Below are 21,645 nucleotides of genomic sequence, written 5' to 3'. Positions count from 1 at the left end.
CCAGTAGCTGGCACCACCTCAATAATGTAAGCCATAATGGAGTGGGAGGGATTTTATTAAAAGAAAATCAATAAACATTTTATACTTTGAGATAAGTGTTCCCTAGTGCCATATTGCACTCTCTTCTGGCCTCTTGTTGGCATGGTCAACTGAACAGAAAAAACTGGGCTTCCTCCACCCTCAGTTGCTGTGTCTCCTTTCCTGCCAGTGTTCTCAGCCAGCCATCGTGCCGTGCGCACAGCTCGCTGCAGGTGTGTGGTCAGTGGGGAAGTCAGTGATCCAGCTTGTCACGTCATGTTTCCAAAATATTGCACTATTATAGTTATCTTTTGTGTTTATAATCCAGCTTCTCCATGAATTCTTCAAGACTCAAACGATTATGGGATGGCTGGGATTGTTTCCTTGCCAAATAATAAATTACCCTTCCTTGGATTCCAGCTTCCACCCTGGACAGGAAAGCTATGGCTCTGTTTCCATTTACAGATTAAGTAATGAAAATTCACTCCAAACCTTGGTGCTATGCATAATTTTCATCAGTAGTGTTGTACATTCTTATTCATATTCATAGACTTTTAAACCTCACTCCATCCCCCATACACACACACACACACACACACGCACGCACGCACACATACATTATTCCGTAATTTACTCATTGGGATGGAGTGAAAAATAATTGCCTCACTTAGCAAAACTTTTTTTTTTTTTTTTCAACTGATGGCTTGCAAACTTTACAAATTTTTTAGAAAGTGCTGATGGTTAAAGAGTGTTTGTGATTTCCATTTCCACTTTTAAAATACACAATAAAACGATGTTTGGACTGATTTTCTCTTGCCTTAAATATGTGTTTGGCTGAGTGTGTGTGGCACTTAACAGAGATCAGATGACATAACTCATGATTTGATTGCTCAGTTCCTTTAAGGTTAGCTCAATGCCTCAGCCTACTAGGTTTATAACCCTTCTGCAGTTTTTCATTGTCATTCATAGTCCTTGATTACATAAGAGTCAGGGTCAAGGCACAAAACAGACGAAATGCTCATGTTCAAATTATGTAATTTGATGAGAGTTTAATGAGGAGAATATTTAAAATACGTGAAAAACATCGGGGGTGGGGGGTGGGGGAGGGCGGAACCACGAGAAAAAGTGGAGCACACTGTGACTAATATAGAGAGCTATGGTCAAGCAAAGCCTGAAGAGGTGAGGAGATGGAGAGAACCCCTTCCCAGGAGCTGCAACTTTTAGTCACAAGACTCAGCCAGCCTGTGGTGACCTACAGACTGGGGAAATACATCCCTAGCTCCACCTACCTTCACTTTCTAGTGGCCAAACCCAACAGAAACCAGAGCACAAGGGATTCTTTGATGCAATCCATAAAAGCCAACTCTTTCCAAGGAGTCATTGAGTAGAGAAGGATGGAGAGTAGAACTGAAGAGGCAGATGGAATGGATCTAGCATGTATTGTTTAATGCAAACCTGTAGTCAATCAATGGTTGGAGGCAGAATGCATACTTTTGCTGTAAACATGTCTCTGATCTTCACTAGATCTACACACTGCATTTATTCAATCAAAATTTATGAAACACTAAGTTGTCTATAGTACTTCAAAAAATCTATAATCAAAAAAGTATAGTAATGATTATGGCTATTTTGACTCTTCATTTTTTGAGGGAAACACACATCCAAACCTAGCATTATGGTAATTGTGAAAGTATGTTTGTAAATCACTACTTGAAAGCTTATCTTTTGTTTCTTCATATGTAAAATTTATAAAAATAAGCTAACTTTTTGAAAATCAAAATTAAAAAATTTCGAACATCAATTCTTGAAACCAGTTTTAAATGCAGTATACACATTGAATATCCCTTATCTGAAATGCCTGGAACAAGAAGTTTTTTGGATTTAGATTTTTTTAGGATTTTGGAATATTTGTGTATACATAAGATGCCCTGGGGATGGGACCCAAGTCTAAGTATGAAATTCACTTATGTTTCATGCTACACCTTAAACACAAAGCCTGAAGGTAATTTTATACAATATTTTAAATAATCTTGTGCATGAAACAAAGTTTTTACTATGAGTTGTCACACGAGGTCAGGTGTGAAATTTTCCACTTGTGGCATCATGTTGGCACTCAAAAGGTTTTGGATTTTGAAGCATTTTGGATTTTTGATTTTCAGATTAGGGATGCTCAACCTGTAATACATAGTTAAACTTTGTCTACATTTTTTATGCAGTTCAGTTCCTGTATTAGGCTGTTTTCACGCTGCTGATAAACACATACCCGAGACTGGGCAATTTACAAAAGAAAGAGGTTTATTGGACTTACAGTTCCACGTGGCTGGGGAGGCTTCACAATCATGGTGGAAGGCAAGGAGGAGCAAGTCACATCTTATGTGGATGGCAGCAGGCAAAGAGAGAGCTTGTACAGAGAAATTCCCGTTTTTAAAACCATCATAGCTCACGAGACTCATTCTCTGTCACAAGAACAGTGCAGGAAAGACCCGCCCCCATAATTCAATCACCTCCCGTCGGGTTCCTCCCTTGCCATGTGGGAATTGTGGGAGTTACAATTCAAGATGAGATTTGGGTGGGGACACAGACAAACCATATCAGTTCCCTAACCAAACATACTACATTAATATGAATTATTTGTCCATAAATATGTATTTTCATATATAGTTTACATAGCATGCAGTGTTTATTAAATGGGAAAACATCAAAACTATATTTGTAGTAAATGTTAAAAAATAACTTGAGAATGAACTTAGGGTACAATATGTAAATTATACACAAAAATGCCAAAGTGTTTAAAACTACTTCATGGGAGTGCAGTTGGGATATTACATGGGTAGGGAAAGGGATTACAGAGTATAAAAATAATGGAAAATACTGACTTGGGCCTTTCAGGAATGTCCCCTTATCAACTTAAAGCAACATACTCTACTAATCTGAAAATGTGTACCCTGGGAGTTAAGGTTAAGGACAGGGAAGGGAAGTTTAAGGGTGAGGATTCACGCACTGGTTGGGCGGGTTTGGTTATTTGCCTGTCTGTGTGTTTGTGCAGCTATAGCAGAGGAATCCTCTCCTGGTAGCCCCAGGAGGATTATGAGTAGGTAGAGGGGGCAGTACAAGGGCAAGGAATCTAGGATGCTCCATAAAGCCCCTACCCACATGACTGCTGGAAGCCTGGCCCTTCTCTCCTTGGCTGAGTATCAAGAAAGGGGATAAGGACAACCACTGTTCTACTCTCTGCTCCTATGAGTTTTGACTATTTTAGATTTCTTACACTAGTAGTATCATGTAGTGTTTGTCCTTCTGTGTCTGTCTTATTTCACATAAGCATAATATCCTTCTATAGATTCATCCTGGGAGGGGGAAATGGGAAATTACTAGGCAAAGGGCACAAAGTTTCAGTTATGCAAAGCGAGTAAGTCCTGGAAATCTATTGTACACCATAGTGCCTATAATTAACAATACTGTGTTGAATACCTCAAAATTTCCTGAGGGGGTTGATCTATTAAGTCTTCTTACCACCAAAAAAAAAAAAAAAAAAAAAAAACACCTAATAATAAATAAACAGGGCAGGAAAACATTTTTGGAGTAATGGATATGGTTTTTGGCATGGATTGTTGTGATTCAACACAGTATTGTTAATTATAACAAACTCATCAAGTTGTATACATGAAGTATGTACAGTTTTTTATGTAGATTATACCCCCAAAGAAATTTTTTTTAAAAGAAAAGAGGATGGGGGCTAAGGGGTCCTTGCTGCAGTCCCCAGTTTTCATCTGTAGAACCATTTTGCTACTGTCACTGCTCCCTGGGTCTTTGATGTGGTCAGTATCCTGGTCATCGCAGTAAATGCAGTGCCCTGGTCACTCTGGGGCCCTTTGTTCTTTCTTCAGTAGTTTCCCCCACCCAACTACCTTCTCCTGGCTGCTGCTGCTGGGCCTGCTGGTACTTGTGAACCCAGATGACCTACACGGGGAGCAGAGACCCAAACCTCAGGCTAGGGTGGCAGTGAGGACACTTCCTGTCATGGTGTTCAGGTCCCAGGTACACAAGCAAATGACCCCTTTGCCCCCTGATCATGATGGGGGACATGGTTCCAAAAGGTTCCAGGTACACAAGGTTCCAGTCCCAAAAGATTCCAGATATACAAGCAACCGGCCTCTTTGTCCCCTGATAAGATGGTCCTCAGAGACAAATGGCTTCTGTCCTCCTTCCTCACTTCCTCAGCAGGGCTGATTGTACTTCTACATATTTACCCTCCTTTTTGGAGGATCTGGCCCAAGTCACGTGTCTCATGATAAATCTCCGGTTTTGATTCCAGTCTTTTTAAGGGACTGATCTCATCGCATATTTCGTATGTTCTTGCTCTCTCTTTGTTGCTGAATTTGATTGAAGTATAAACTAGATATTAGCAAGTAAAAACATTTTATCAAAATGACTACTTCAAATATAGTAATTTAGGCATAGATGAACAAACAATCAGAAAAGCAAATCCGAACATTTTTGAAATCTTTGTGTTCTTCTATTTAGAATTACTGTCAGATAAGATCATACATGTAAAGCAATGTATGGTAAATGTGCACCTCAAATTTGGATGCTAGTTGATGAGAGCTACTTTCTTCATGAAAAGCAAATCAATTATAGACTATGTACAAATAATAAAAAAATTTTAGTATTTTTAAAGAGAGAAATTAGAAACATATAACTTCTCTGCCTTTTAAATTAATAAGGCATATAAAACTGAGAAATTATAAAAATAAAGCAATAATAAATATCTCTGTATTATATATAATCAACATGTTATTATATTATAGTTATTTACATATGTATATATGTACATCTATGTGTGTACATATATATCTGTGTGTGTACATACGTGTGTGTGTGTGTGTCTGTATATATATAGTCTTGCCAGATAAGAGACTGAAAATTCATAAAAGGGCAAAAGTTATTTACATATGTATATATGTGTATATATATATATCTGTGTGTGCACCTATATATCTATGTGTGTATATATATGTGTGTGTGTGTGTGTGTGTATATATCGTTATTCTTGCCAGATACGAGACTGAAAATTCGTAAAAGGGCAAAAATAGAAAAAAAAGAGGCATTGGGGAAATGAAGAAAATAATGACATTTAAGAGAAAAATTGGAGGAGGAACATGAACAAAAATGTATACGGAGAGGAAAGAAGAGATGAAGCCGTGAAAGTTGAGAAACAAAGGGACAGAAAGGTGCAGAGAGCTGCCAGCAAATGAGTATCTGGAGAATGAAAAGGAGGAGTTCTGAAACCACCAAGCTGATATTTACTAGTTGAGCTGTGCTCATTCCTGGGTCACAATGGGATTCCCTAGGGCAGGCAGGCTTGGAAAGGGGTAAGGGAAGCAGTTCCCAAATCCTCATTTACCATTTGTCTCTTTATTAAAACCTGAATCTGACCTGCCTGAGAACACTTTTGTGATTCTCCGTGCTGACCTCCCTTTCCAAATTGCCTTTCTTCAATCCGCTTATGACGGAAAGCATTCTTCTCCCTCTTTGCCCCAGGTGTAAAAGCCTAGGGATGTCAAACAGACATATGAAATATTGATGTCAGGAAAAAAGTCTCCTTTAATTAAAAAAAATGAAATATGATTTCAAGGAAGAAAAAGAAATGATATAACTTTCTCTCTTGTTAAAGAAAGAGTATGTTTATGTATTCTTTAAATTGACCACCACGGTGATGAGCAAAGCCAGTGCTTAGTTTATTTATAATCCAGGCAGAAAAATGTGAGCTGAATAATTAGCTGAGAAGCAAAAATCAAGGTTTAATAATTGGAGCTTTCACTCTTATAGGGCAGAATTAATCCAAAAGTACATCCACAGTTGATTAAACAAGTCAGGTAAGTCTAAAAGTACCTTCAAGTTGGTTTAACAGTTGATTAGGAAAGTTTTTTATTTTGATGAAGGTCTAGTGAACAGGTATAATTCTTGTTTATTAGTTTCAGCTGGTTAAAAGCAATTTTGGTTAAACACAGCATTCCATTTTGATACCTACTAGGAAAGTGGTACTGTTGAGAGGACATTTTTCCTTTTACGTGGAAAATGTTTCCTTTTTCATGGTCTTCTCCAATAAAAAGATAGGCATATTATTATCTTTTCAGGTCCAAACCATTATTTTAGCTCAGGGTTCCCAAGAAACAGACTGAGTTGAGATTTATGTGCATTGAGTGATCTCAGAAGTGATACTGGTAGGGAAGTAAAAGTACCAGGACTGGGTAGAGGGAGGTGTCGAACTGTGGTGCAGTCACAACAGAGGCCTTAGTCAACTCCAAGGGGAACTGGAAGAGCCCTTCAGAGTTGCCTGGCCTTGACCCACAACTGGGCGAGGACTGTCCTTGGCTGATGTCTTAGTTCATTTTCATTGCTCTAAAGCAATATCTGAGGCTGGGTGTTTATAAAGAAAAGAGGATTATGTGACTCACAGTTCTGCAGGCTGTCCAAGAAGCATGATACCAGCATCTGGTGAGGTCTTCAGGAAACTTCTGCTCATGGTGCAGGGGGAGGGAGGAGCCCTGAGTGTGAAGATCACATGGCAAGAGAGAAAGAAGAGGGGTGCCAGTGTCACCCAACAATCAGATGTCACGGGAACTAATAGAGTGAGAATTCACTCATTACTGTGAATGCAGCACCAAGCCACTCATAGGGGATCTGCCTCCATCACCCAAACACCTCCTAACGGTTCCCACTTCCAACACTAGGGATCAAATTTCTGCAGGAGATTCTAGAGGGGACAGATATCTAAGCTGTATCAACTCAAGTGACTCTTTTAGGCTCAGGGCAATTCCTGAAGATGGGAGGGTGACTCATTTGAAGACCTTCAGCTTCCAAGACTCCTCTCAACTGAGGGAATGAGGTGAGTGGCTCAGGCCTGAAGCAGAGTTTTCTGGGTGGAAAGCCACAGTATTCAATACTGTCCATTCCTGGTGCTACTCAAAATCCCTTGTTTTGTATCACACATTTTTAGAGCAGCTCTTCCAGGGTTCTGATTGGTCAAATTTCCTGGGAAACATAGAAGAGGAAGGATATGGGATAAACTATAGCCTCCATGGTTGCAGCTGTCTTACATCTGCTGCTGATGTTCATCATCTCTCTCCTCAACCACTTATCCTGGATTCACTTCACTCTTAACTAGTGCTTCTGGTCTAGGTGACCTACCTGGTAGGGGGACCAAGACCCTTCTCTCTCAGCAGTCTGATTCCCTGGTCTTGGCTGCTGCAGTTGTCTATTTACTATTAAAATTGTTCAGAGCCTTACAAAGGCTGCCCCAGTGGATTGCCTAGTTACCAGATGTATTCTTCCAGCTTCCATTGTCAGGTAACAGCTAGATCTGTGCCTAACGATCAGGATCAATTACTCCTGTCAGGATGCTGGCTCCTTGCTGTGCCTGCTGGTCTCTTAACACAAAAATTCCAAAGTAACTGGGTGCAGTGGTAGCTTAAAGTTTAAGAGCTCCCTGTTACGTCCCATGATGAAGAAACTCTCCATCTGGGATTTAGACCCTCAAAGCCCAGAGCTGTGGGGACCAGAAGCACAAACTCCCCAAGTGGGCCACAGGCATAGCCACTACTACTTTCACTCACTGGTTTCTGTACTTACGTATTTCGTCATGGAGAAAGAGCACCATGAAATGATCATAGACTTAGTGAGTAAACATTCTGAGTCTGGTGGATGGTGCTCACAGGATATTTTCTCAAAGCTGAAGCCAGTGTTAAATTTTCAGAAGATTATTCCATCTCTCTGTCAGGCCTGTGTCTTCTGGATGGTGTAGGCCATGATAGGTCCAGTGGATCTCATGGTCACATGCCTGCTTCTGCACCTCTGTGCCATAAAATAATTTCCTTGGTCTGGCACAGTGTTGCACAGGATCCTATGCTGGTGGGTCAGACATTTCGTAAGCGCTTGCATAGTGGCGCTGACTGAGGCCCTAAAGAAGGGAGAGGTAAGCCCATATCCTGAATATGCATTGATTCCAGTCAAGATGAGCTGGTGCCCCTTCTAAAGTGGAGGGGGTTCGGTGTGATTAGTTTGCCTCAGAGTAGCTGGTTGTTCTCTCTGAGGGATGGTGCCATATTGGATGCTCAGGTTTGGTGTCTTTTGCTGGCAGGTTAGAAATTCAGCAGTGGCGGGAGCTGGCTCAGTTTTGATGACTGGCCATGCATGCTATTGGGCCCACATATAGCATCCATCACTCCACCATGGGTACTGCACTTACAAGCCCATTGCACCATCCATCAATGGGATGGCTCATGACACAGTATGGTACCTGCATTATGTCTAAGATTTTAGTTCTTACAAGGGGAATGCTCTCTGGCAGGAACTGATGTGCAATATCAGGATTTTTCACTCTTTGTACTTACTTTCATATGTTCTTCCATATACCTCTTCCCCAGACCTCCTGTTTCCCTCCAGGGCCCTGACCAACCAGCCATGCCATTTATCACTGCCTGTAAGTCATTATATATTCTTATGTCAAGCCATCTATTTTTTCGCATAAATGGGATGACTAGTTGCTTCACCTGAAGTTATGCGCATGAGGAGGATTTCTTATTATTCCTGTCTCTAGGGCCCACTCCTGAGTAGACTTCAGTGCAGCAGTAGTTTGCTTTTGGCCTGGATGTATATAGCAAGTTGATTCATGCATGAATGAATCTCAGTATTTTCCTCCTCTTTGAGCTGGTCATTCAGTACTCCCATTTTTCCATAGCTGAGTTGAATGAGAGACCTGGCACTGTAATAATAGTGGATAATGTGGGTGATCTGAGCCACCTACTCATGCATCCCTGGTACTGCTTGTTCCAGATCTCAGATGGTCCCACTTACTGTAACAATGGCTTAAGCTGGGCTCATTCAACCTTGTGACATAGTGATCTGACAGAATTCAGCTCATGACAGCTGATGATTCATGGACAGGTATTTCTCCACCAGAGCACAATAACCTGCCAGAAAATATTTTTGAAAGGTATATAGTTCCCTCTTGCAGATAGCACAACCTTGTTTCAGAATCCTAGAGTCTATGTTGATTTTCCTATTGGTGCTTGTTATAAACACCACAGGACATCTTTTCTCCTTCCCTAAACTTCTAATCACATGGAGTGACAGGGATTCTTTCATTGCAGGCTGGACCTGCTGCAGCACTGTTTCATGCTCTGGGTCCCATTCTAAGCTGGCAGCATTTAATGCCATCCAGTAAATGGATCACATTCCTAAATGTGGAATATGCTGCCTCCAGAACCCAGGAAGGCCAAATAAAGTGCTGCGCTTCATTCTTAGTGGTTTAAATTAGGAAATGCAATAATTTTTTCTTTAGATTGGAGGGGATATTCTAGCATACCTTGGACCACTGACCCCTAGAAGTTTCATTGACATGTGGGACCCCTGACTCCTCACCGGGCTTATCTCCCACCTTCCTTCTCACCAGGACCTCCGATGTACCTCTCACTTCTTGCTCATCTGCTTTAATGTGATGCCACTGATATGGTGGACCAGATGATCTTCTGCAGAATGTTCACACAGTTCAGGTTCCTTTGCATTATATCTGGATAACATTCAGAAGAGTTGAAAGCCTTGGTACATGCCTGTAAAACTGTACTGTTAACCCCGAAAGCAAATGCAAATAGTTTTGAATTCTCCTTTCAGAGAGGGATGGAAAAAATTCATTTGCCAAATCAGTGGCCACATGTCATGTACTTAAGGCTGAAATATTCCAAATTTGGCACAGTGACTGCAAATAGAATACACTGGGTTGAATTTGTGATATTCAGGCACCATTCTCCAGTCTCTGGTTTTATAGGATCTCAGCTGGTGAGTTAAATGGGGATATGTTGGAGTACACCACCTCTGCCTCCTGCCTCCATTAGTCTTTAAGGGTGGCCCTTAGATAATTTTGGAAACATAAACACAGTACTATTGCCAGCGCTTTCAAAATTAATATAAATGTAATACCTATTCCTTCTTAAGAATGTGACATTGATTTTGATTTAGTTATGGCTAGAAGGATGGTTTGAAGGTTTCACTTGGGCTTCCTCTTACATAACAGACTAAGAAATCAGTCTTAGGGTTGTGCCAGTTTCCACATCTGTTCACTCCACTTATACAATTGAGGACAAAGGAAATTAATACTGATGGATTTGTGGGACCAGTAGACTCTCTGAAAACCAGCCCTGGTCTAGGACTCCTGCCTTTTTTTTTTCCGAGACGGAGTTTCGCTCTTGTTGCCCAGGCTGGAGTGCAATGGTGTGATCGCGGCTCACGGCAACCTCCACCTTCCAGGTTCAAACGATTCTCCTGCCTCAGCTGCCCAAGCAGCTGGGATTATGGGCATGCGCCACTGAACCCGGCTAATTTTGTATTTTTAGTAGAGACAGGGTTTCTCCATGTTGGTCAGTCTGGTCTTAAACTCCCATCCTCAGGTGATCTGCCCACCTCGGCCTCCCAAAGTGTTGGGATTACAGGCGTTAGCCACTGCACCTGGCTGGACTCCTGCTTTTTGCTTGTTTGTTTAACTGGGCCTCGTGTTTGTTTGTTTGTTTGTTTGTTTGAGATAGAGTCTTGTTCTGTCGCCCAGGCTGGAGTGCAGTGGCATGATCTCGGCTCACTACAGCCTCTGCTCCCTGGGTTCAAGCAATTCTCCTGCCTCCACCTCCTGAGTAGCTGGGACTACAGGCATGCACCACCACAACTGGCTAATTTTTTTGTATGTTTAGTAGAGACGAGATTTCACCATGTTGACCAGGATGGTCTTGATCTCCTGACCTCGTGATCTGCCTGCCTCAGCCTCTCAAAATGCTGGGATTACAGGTGTGAGCCACCATGCCCAGCCTGTATTGGTATTTTCATAGGGGACCATTAGATACCTGGGCTGCTTCATACCCAGGGTATACGTGTCAACTTGTACACTTGTCCATTAGTCTTTAGAATATTTGGACATTTCTCTCTCTTCTCAGCATACAACTACCCAAGTTAATGGATGTAGGTCCTTTTAATTAAAGACCAGAAAAGTGTTACCATAGACTCTTGATGTGTTGTTGTAAGATTCTTCTCCTGGGGACTTACCCTCTCCTTCAATCAGTGGATTCTGTGTTTGAAAACTGGCTTAGGTCGAGAAACAGAGCAAAAGATTGTGACTTTTTATTGCAACGTCATCCCTCATCTCTCTTGATTATCCATTCTTGATGTCTTCTGATTCTATTAATTGAGGAATATCTCTTTCATCTGATAATCCATCTTTCTTGTAGGGATGTCATGCTATGTTAACCATTTCCATAGCTCTCTAGGTCAAGTCCCCTTGGCTGCAACTTCAATCTTGCAATAAGTGCCTTCACTTTGTTTTGGTGGTTTAGTGCTGCCATAGAGTCCATATTATTTTAGAATTCTATAATTCCAGTTACTGTCAGAGTGCCCAATCTGTAAGGTGTTTCCTAGCATTGGAGCTAACCTACGAGGGAGAGCCACCTCTGAACTTCCAACAATGTTGGTGCTCTTCTCACCAGCACATTTCTTACTGCTTTGGTAAACGGAGTGTCCTTTGGGCCTCTGGCAGATCATAGTCAACTGATGGGCTTTTCAGCTGTACCTAATATAGCAGCTTTAGCTTGCCTAGTTCTGAGATTTGGTTTGCTTCTTCCTCTGTCACTGCAATTCAGACATTTCTACTTCACTTAACATGGGTCAGTTATTTTGTTCAAGTTTTCAAAAGCCACCCTAGTGTTATCATCATCTTCTAGGGTTCTTGATAATGTGTTAAATCCTCTCTTATAGGTGAGTGCTCCTACAATGCAAAATTATCTAATTCTAAGTTCTGCCCTTTTTCATTCTTCACCCTCAGGATCCAGTTCCCCCACACTTTCCCATTCCTGCTAGTACATATTGATTAGGTCCTGCAGTTAGTTCTTTTGAGATGTAGTTTTTTTTCACTCTTAGCAGCCTCTTCACCTTCTCTGATCAGGCACATTGCTCTGCAAAGATTATTAGATCATTTGAGATACTACTGGGAAGAGTAGATGTAGTAAAACCCTAAAGTGAAGTCAGAACTATTTCCAGAGAGCAGACTCTTTTCTCCGTCTAAGGCATATCTTACATGCTAATGTCACCTTGACATAAATTCATGAAGCAAGGAGGGGCGCAATCTGAGTAATTCTGGGAAATTTTAAAGTCTCCTTCTCGGTTGTCTGGGAGCTAGTGTAGTGAAAGAGTCTATGTTTACACAAAAAGGAAGTGTAGATAATTCTACTGGCAGAAGAGCGTTTTCCGCAATCAACAAGCTAAGCGTAAACAGTAAAGACAATTATTTCCTGTAATGTCACACCATCGGCAAGATTATATGTTAGGTGGCTTAACTGATTTGTCATCGGTAACTCTGTTGACATCAATCCTATCTTTCAAAAATATTTAAATTATTTTTACTAGTCTTTTTTTTTTTTTTTCAAAAAAAAAAAAAAACCCTGCTTGGTGAATATTATTAGCATTAAAACGATAATTTTTATTGGTACGGTTATGAGTTAATCAGAGGTGGAAATTAACTTTCATAGATCAGCATTATCATAATGATAGCTGGTTGCCTCACTAAGATAATACTTTCATAAAAGAAACCTTCCTGGTGTTCTAGGACAAAGATGTAAACCCAACAGGTGAAGGCTCATATATAATTTTGGCCTTATTGAATATAGCACTAACTATCTGAACAAAATATTTTTGTCCTAGAATCAGGATAGTCATAGCAATATGAAATATAAATATCATAGCTAAAGATAGTTACTGTAAATTACAATGTAAATCAGTTGCGGTTGTTATAGGTGTCTGTCTCAATTCCACGGTCTTGGGTTAAGTTGTCTGCTTCCACGAAGGCATCTGCTTCCGAAATGAAGATGTTGTGGAAGTTATGCCTTAGTTGTTTCATGCAGCATGGCACATTTGTGGTAAGAGTTGTTACGTTGTACTGAGAATCTTGTGCCTTAAATTTTTGATGTTTTTCCCCAGAAGACTGAATGATCTATAGCTTGTTGCAGGAGCCTTCAGATAAATGAATGGAAAAAGCAAAACCTTTCTCAGGATGATGGGGTTGATTGGCTTTGATTAATAATATATTGTGATTACCAACAATATTAGAATGGAGGAATTTAGAATACGGGGGGTAATAAAATGTCAATGTATGGGCATAAATCCTTGATTCCCCTGGAACAGGAAGATATTATAGACAGTGAGGGCACTGAAAACCTTCAGTCTTTTATTAATGCTGTAAGAGATATTGTAATTAAATCCAAGAGATAAGCATTTAGATTTTTCAGAGATGTTTCTAATAAAGTAACTACCTAGATTCACCTAATTTGCAGCACTGTCAGAAATTATAAAGACATTGTTTATTATAATCCAATATAGATGAATATATATGTTTACATTTTGAAGATCTTAAATATTTACAACAATTTTAAGACTAGTAAAATTTGTATAGAAAATTTAGATAAGTTAGGTTTTCTTTTTTCTGAGACAGAGTCTTGCTCTGTCACCCAGTCTAGAGTGCAGTGGCGAGATCTCAGCTCACTGCAAACTCCACCTCCTGGGTTTATGCCATTCTCCTGCCTCAGCCTCCCGAGTAGCTGGGACTACAGGTGCCCGCCACCTTGCCTGGCTAGTTTTTTGTATTTTTTAGTAGAGACGGGGTTTCATCATGTTAGCCAGGATGGTCTCGATCTCCTGACCTCGTGATCCGCCCGTCTCGGCCTCCCAAAGTGCTGAGATTACAGGCTTGAGCCACCGTGCCCGGCCAACTTAGGTTTTCTATGAGTAAATAAACCCTAGTTTTGCAAAATCTAGAATATTATGTTACCATTTTTACACTGTGAGAAAACTATGGAAAAGGCATATTATCAAATCAGCCTAATTTTCAAGGATTCACATTAGTCACATTACCAGGCACGGGTACACGTATCAGTGGAAAACTGGGCTGAATAATTTGTTCAAGGAAAAGGCCAATAATTTGTGTATGTATTAGGGAGTTGGCTTATGGTGGGTTTTGCTAGTTAAAAACTGAAGGCTACACTCTGGATAACAATCTGGACAAGATAGATGTAGTCCATAAGTCAGTAGATAGTTGGTTAAAACAAATGCCATTTTTTAACCAGCAAAAAAAGTTTTCAGTTAGGTTGGTGTGGGTCTGTACCTGGGTCATGTGAAGGTCTCAGTTGCTTAACTACTTCCACTGGTGGAACGTCCAAACATCACAGTTGTTTGTCAATTTTGGAGGGTTGGAAGTGGTTACGTTGAAACACCACAACCAGTCTGAGGTCTTCTAGCAAAGTGAAAATGGAAAAATGTTCTTGACACTAGTGTGTACCAAATCACTATGTTATTGCTATCCCATAGGATACCTTTATATGTGGTCCAACAGTTTCATTTAAAAATTTTCATTTTATTTTGCTAGAAATTTAACTTTGCCATTAGTTAAACTTAAGATAAACATTTTAGAGATGAAATATAAAATATGTAAAAGTACTTTTTTCAAAAATCATACGAAGTATTTGTGCAAAAATGTTTGGAGTTCTGTGTTTTAAGATAAATATTAATGAAAGCAAATTGAGTCAGTCTTATTTTATAATTCTGTGGGTTTGTCCCTTGTAATACTTTATGAGCCTTGGACATGCTAGTAGATATGGAGAGGTTTATTTTGTTGTTTAAAGTTTTGGAGGCAGGAAGAATATCAACTCTTGTGTTGGATCAAATCAAATAGGGAATCAGCCTATGGTCAGAATATTCTCTCACCCTAAACAAAGTTAAATACAGAAATAATGAAATAAATTCAGCTTATTTTAAGTCAAGCCCTTTTTTACTGGTTTCAGCCAAAGCTGTAAAACTGAGTGCCATTTGGTACCTGCCTTAGATGGCAGAAGAAGTCAGAAGGCAACAAAGCTTTAGCGCTCAATAAACCTGGTTTAAACTTTATTCCAAAGGTTAAGTTTGATTGAAAAATCCCAGAGAACAAAAAAAGACCTAATTCCTCAATGTTCTTGGTATTTTCAGTTCTGAAGTCAGTTGGATCCAAAGCATCTGACCTCCCATCACTATTTTCCTCTTTGACAGTGCTGAACTAAACAGCTCTTAAAAATCATAGAGTCAGTTGAAATTCAGTCAGGGCATCTGTCAGTACCATAATAGCAGATTTGGGCCAACATTTAAAAATGAGCAATTTGGAATCTTGTTCATTTTGGCATGCTGAGAGCCTGGCCAAAGTCTTCCCATAGCAGGTGGTTTAGTGGGAACTTGGTTCGTGAAGGCTCTGATGTGCTTCTATTTATATCTCTGTGTTAGATGATAAGCCTGAAGCTATGGTTGCTGTGAGTCTGCCAGACAAGAATCTAAAACAAAGCACAGAGTTGATTACCACTGGGCTCATTGCCAAGGGTCCTGCCACAATACTGCATAAGTGTAGTGCCCAGTGCCCCAATTGTGATTGGCCTTATTGTTTGGTTCTGGTGTCGGTCTAGCTGTCAGTACCACAATGGATTGTATCTGTTCTCTCCCAGAAACCAGACGGCTAATATTTAGTGGTGAGGTGGGGCTAGATACACTCACCCTGTATCATTGAGTAGAGCATCACTTAGTCACATATTAGACACCAGAAAGGTTTCTCAGCGAGATGGTGGAAGAGGTTCCTGTTCATAGATCTTAGCAATAAAAGCACTCCTTAATTTTATATAAACACACATTAAATACATACATAAGTAAAGTGTTACAAAGATTTTTAAATGCATGGCCTTATTTGATGCTTGTAACCACTTTGTGTTGTAGGAGAGGTTTCTATTATCATTCTCATTTTCACATGAAAGAGGAAGTTAGAAGAGTTAAGCGATTTGCCTAAGATCACTCAGCCAACAAGAAGATCCAAGAATGATTCTGAGCTTTGCCATCTCTCCTCAGCTTTTGTTTGATGCACAGCCATCTGATATCTAAGTGGAGAGCATGGTGGCCTGGTGATTGCATTTAAGACTTATAATGATAAATTTAAAACCGTAACATTTAGTAGACCTCTAGTTGTGGCTACTACTGCTGTCGTGCCACAAATTCTAGTGTATTGATTTTTATCCATGCGGCATTTTAATATTGTGGACTTAAAAATGAACATTAGAATCCTACCGTCTTTGCAGTGTCTGTAGGGGTTAGTTTTTTTGCCTGGAAGGATGCTGTGAGGAAATATATTTTTAGGTGGTTTGGGTAAGGCTTATAATGTCTGGATAGCATGAAGTTGGTAATTAGATCATGATGGAATAGCAGCAAACTTTTTTGTTCAATTAATCAGAAAATATCATGGCATGCCTATGATGTTCAAAGAACTATGCCAAGTTGCTAAGAACTATACAAGGACTGACTGCCTTCAAAGAACTTACAGTTCCATTGGAGAGATAATACATGTGTATACAAAATAACCAGCCACATAGGGAAGCTATTTATAATGGCAAGGGTAGGTACGAGGCAAGGCAAGTCTGTAGGAGGAGAGATGACAGTGAGTTGAGGTGATTTTGGGAGACTCTTGTAGATTTTTTAGTGGAAGCCAAATTTAGATACTGTATATGAAATGGGGGTAGGTTTCTAGATGGTATGTTGGGAATGAAGAAACAGCCATATATAAAGAAATAGAACAATAAAAGAATAAAACATATTGTGGATATGAGTAGACCTGTCTCACTCTGGACAGGAGTTTATAATACAAAGGAGTGGAAGATAGATGTCAGAAAATTGATGGGAAGATTATGGGTGGCCCTGAATACCTGCATGAAGAGCTTATTCTGCTAATCTGTAAGGAAAGAAGTATCATTCAAGTATTTTGAATGGGAGGCAGAAACTTAGAAAGCATCATTTTACCTGGTGGCAGTGTCCAGGATAGAGTGTGGAATAAAGGGAGAAACAGACTATCAGTGGAGGGACAAGTTAGAAAATGGAGCAAAAATCTGGATGGGAGGTGACCATCAGCAGAGCGTGATACCAGGCTGGACAGAGGCACTCGGGTCTCAACCCGGCTTCTGCGGCTGTTTTCTTTCTTCACACAGTAGCCACAAAGTGTCGCTGTAGCCTTTTTTTGCTTCCTGAAAAATGGCTTGGGGGATGACGAGGAGCTTTTCAAATGGCTGCAATGTGAAGTCATTTCTGCAGTTTTGCTGCTATCTTATTTCGTATTGAACAGTTTAGCATCATCTTTGAAAAGACCTGCGTACCCAACCCTTTGGCCCTCTACACTCTGTGTCTTCTTGTAAGTTGTTCTCTTTAGGCAGTTGCAACTCTCAGGTGTTGGGGACTGTGGGGGCTGTTGCTGGCCCTGTAGTAGTAAACACACGGACATCAAACTGCAGTACTTAAGTTCGCGCGCGCGCGCGTGTGTGTGTGTGTGTGTGTCAGAAGCACTTTTTTTTTCTTGGGAAAAGATACTGTCATTGACAGAAGAAGAAATAGCAAGAGTCGTTATCTGGGAGGAGAGGAGCATATCAGGGGTCCTCAGGACCGCCCCAGGTTCAGTGATTCACTAGGAGGACTCACAGGACTCAGTCTGTAGTGCTAACATCTATGGTTTATTACAACACAAGAATACAAAATAAAATCAACAAAGGGAAGGGCTCATGGCACAAAGTCTGGAGGAGGCCAGGCACAAGCTTCCAAGAGTTCTCTCCCAGGGGAATCACACAGGATGTGCCTAATTGAAACACATGTGGAAGGAATATTGGACTCAGTGTCCAGGGTTTTTATTGAGGCCTTTTTACATAAGCACCCTCTGCATTGCACATAATAAAATTCCAGACTTCCAGAAGGACAGAAGATATTCAGCATAAACTACAATTGTTTGCACAAAAAGTTTCTTTTCTTTTTTTAAAAAAATTTTATTCTAGAGACAAGGTCTTACTGTGTTGCCTAGGCCAGTCACAAACTCTTGGGCTCAAGCCATCTACCTACTTCAGCATCCCAAAGTGCTGGAATTACAGGTGTGAGCCACCATGCCCCACCTGTGCAAACAGTTTAGGCCCAATGAGACACTCTTAACTGTGCTGACAATTGGAGAAACCTTCCTGAAATCCAAGTTCCCAGATGCCAACCAAGGGCCAACCTTGCAAGCAGCCTTTCTTTACTTTTAAAATTCATTTTATTTTATTATTATTTTTTTTGAGATGGAGTCTTGCTCTGTCACCCAGGCTGGAGGGCAGTAGCACGATTTCGGCTCACTGCCACTTCCAACTCTTGGGTTCAAGCAATTCTCCTGACTCAGCCTTCTAAGTAGCTAGGATTACAGGCGCCTGCCACCAAGCCCAGCTAACTTTTCTATTTTTAGTAGTGATGAGGTTTCCCCATGTTGGCCAGGCTGGTCTTGAACTCCTGACCTCAGGTGATCCACCTGCCTCAGCCTTCCAAAGTGCTGGAATTACAGGCATGAGCCACCACACCCAGCTGTAAGCAGCCTTTCTAAGAAGTCTGATTTGCTATGTTAACTCTTTTCTGCACAGGGAGTGATAATACCACTTAGGTTTTTGAGAAGGAGGTATTGATGGATACAATTTTCAAAACCCAGGAGAGTCTGATCTTAAGGTCATGTCTCTGGAAGTGGTAGTTGAGGTTGGAGCAAAAGTAGTGAAACCAGTCCTGGTCGTCTGTCCACATACAGAAGACTGGAGAGGTAGAAGAGAACTGGGACGGTGTATTAGGAAATCAAGAGAAGAGAGAGGTTCAAAAGGAGGAAATGCTTGGTAGTATATAAAGTACTGCAGATGGGCAGGGATTATGGGCACTGAAAAATGCCATTGGGACATCATTTATTAATGTTGTAATGGATTTTCAACTTAAAATTATCTGTACACATTAAGTCAGACTTACTTAGCCAGTGCCTTGAATAGCTTTCCTGCCTATCACATCTTTCTGTTTTCTTTGGATCACCTTACAAAAGCTCTGTTTTAACATTTTTTATTGTGGCTTTGAATTTTTTGTTTGGGTTTAGATTTCACAGGCAGAGGGAAATGGATGAGCTTTGGGAAGGCTAAAAAAATTCTTTGTGTAATACTACTTATTTATCTCCGGCCATTATTTAGGGACAGCAGCAGCCGAAAATCACCTCTTCTTGATGGAAAAGCAATTCAGTTTGTTCCTTTAAGAGGATTGGGTTTACCATTTCATTGATTTCATCATTGCTTCCTGGTAAAGAATAAAAATTAAAAGCTGCTTGTTTTGAGTAGAGACATCTCAAGGGGCTTATGAAAATGTCTGAATTTACTACTACACCCTTGGACTTCTCCAAGACCCTGAGTTCCAGTTATTGTCTCTGAAATTTCATTTTTTTTTTTCTGGGTTCTCAGACGCTAAAGGTGTATAGAGCCTCTAACATGAATGATTTTTGTTATACAAGACCATGTGAACCAATAGTGGCTTTTCCTTTGGTTGCAATAAAAATATATCAGAACTATATTTATTTTTTCAAAAACCTCGTTTTGTGTGTTTGACTTTGAGTAGTAGTAGGCTAGGAAATACCAGCACCTCCTCTCTCTCTCACTCGAAATGCTTCGGGAATAGAAAATCATCGCAGGCAGAAAGTGTAGAGTGTGGTGCTCAATGTGGCATTTGCAGTTCTACTTCCCTCCAGTGGTGGGTGACAGTTCTGGCCTTATTCACGTCATTGCACTTCAGGAGGGCAAATGTGTGCTGTAACTGAGTTGGTTTTAAATTCTCTGTCTCTTGTCCTAATATCCCAGGGCTTCCAGCAAAAGTTCTCCTTCCACAGTAAAGAGATTGTGGCTATCAGCTGTTCCTGGTGCAAGCAGGCGGTAAGTTTGGGATGAAATAAAGCAATGTGGGCTCATGTTTTGTCGGAATACACTTATGTCATTATTTGAGTTCCTCCTTGGAAGTAGAAGGCATTCCTAATTTAATGTATTGCTTTTCTCATATAGGATCCTTGGAGGAAGAAAGACAGATTGAAACTATAGAACAATAGCATAGATGAACTGGGATATACTAGAGAGATAAATTAACTTCTGTATTTTATATACATTGAAGCTTGGGGTCAAAGACTAGAAAATCCTCCCCTAATTCTAACACTGGGACTAGAATTGAGGACTTCTTACTCCACATTTTCCCCCCAGTGCCTCTATATTGTTGAGAACTCCTCCTATATAGGAAGGTGCAACATTAGAAGCAAAGCAACGTACGACATACGAGGTCCCTCCAACACGGGTGGACACGAATCCTGGCTCTTCTGGTTTTAATGTTTAAAGTGCATGACTTTTTATTTTGGGGCTAAGTGTGAGGATAAGAAGAGTGGTTCTTGTATGCTTTTTTAGGTTTGGATGTTGTCTGTATGCTCACTGAAATGTAGCTCTTTCTTACATTTTAACATATATATTCATTAGGATCTGATGGTAACGTCCCTATTTACTTTTCTTCAATCTACCTTTTCCCCCACTTTATTTAGCGCCTAATTCCTCTGTCTGTACCAGATGCTACATTTTCTTATTTGTTTGTAATCGTGTACCTGTGCACCTGTTCTTTCTTTTACCAGATAACATATAGTCTAACCCAGGTGTTGGCAGACTGCAGCTCATAGGCCAAGTCTGGCTGCCATCTATTTTTGTAAATAAAATTTCATTGGAATGCAGCCATGCCCAGTTATTTATATATTGTCTGTGGCTGCTTTTTCATTTATGTGTTGTCTATAGATACTTTTGTGCTACAATGGCAAAGCTGAGTAATTGCAACAGAGGTGGATGGTCCCATAAACCTAAAATATTTACTCCCTGTGCCTTTATAGAAAAAGTTTGCTGATGCCTGCTGTAATTTCTCAATCTCCCTATTCTTTTGAATAAGTTGGAATATATAACCCCTTCATTGCACAGGGGACCTGCAAAGGAAAGACTGTGGTGTCTTGGTGAGGTTAAAGGATTGCAGAAAACCCATGCCACTACACACATCATGCTAAACACAGGCCATGGGGCTGGAACAGACGTATTTTGTTGAAACATATGAAATTGACATATTGTGGGTCAAAACCATTTAAATTTTGGCAGTTCCATATAGTTCAAACTAATAATATCTCTAGCCCCTACATGTCAGAAGAACCTGCCGTCACTAGATAGAGACTCAGTGGTCTGGAAAGCTCAGTGTCACTGCATCACAATCCTGCAACATTTTTTATTCCTGGCATTTTCTTTCACTTTCAGTTAGTTGTTGCATAAATAATCATTGCACATCTGTTCAAGAATGTGTGCACAACTATAAGGCCATCCTAGACCTTGAATGAAACTCTTTACCAGCAAGGCAATATCTCCATTTGCGGTCCAGGGGTTCCCAGTGCTGCTATCTTTGCTCCTGGTTCTTCTGATCTGGCGAGACCCCACTGGTGGGGCAGCCTTCTGGGCGGCAGTGTGCTCAAATCGGCTGCATCTGCTCCTGCCCTGTGCAGCTACCAGGCTGTGGTGAGATGGTCTATCCAGATTCAGTTAATTTGGAAACTCAATCTCACTTTACAATGAACATGTGTGCTCTCTTTCTATTAATCTGTAGTCCAACTGAATCACTACAAAGGACAACTTTCACCTGACCATTGTGGTAGAGCTTTGGTCAGTTCCACATATC

General features: G+C 40.5%; 1 protein-coding gene across 4 annotated transcripts in view; it reads left to right on the top strand.

The window, feature by feature from the left end:
* Positions 1 to 21,645, top strand: part of DGKI (diacylglycerol kinase iota) — a 467,910-nt gene that overhangs the window by 210,597 nt on the left and 235,668 nt on the right. For all 4 annotated transcript variants that reach the window (XM_025379314.1, XM_025379313.1, XM_025379316.1 and 1 more), the window contains one exon: positions 19,767 to 19,838. In XM_025379314.1, coding sequence (XP_025235099.1) covers positions 19,767 to 19,838 — 72 coding nt within the window. The remainder of the gene's footprint in view (positions 1 to 19,766; positions 19,839 to 21,645) is intronic.

This window comes from Theropithecus gelada, chromosome 3 (assembly GCF_003255815.1).
Source record: "Theropithecus gelada isolate Dixy chromosome 3, Tgel_1.0, whole genome shotgun sequence".
NCBI classification, from domain to species: Eukaryota; Metazoa; Chordata; class Mammalia; order Primates; family Cercopithecidae; genus Theropithecus; species Theropithecus gelada.
The sequence above is the reverse complement of the archived record's forward strand: the minus strand, read 5'-3'. Positions and strand labels throughout refer to the sequence as shown.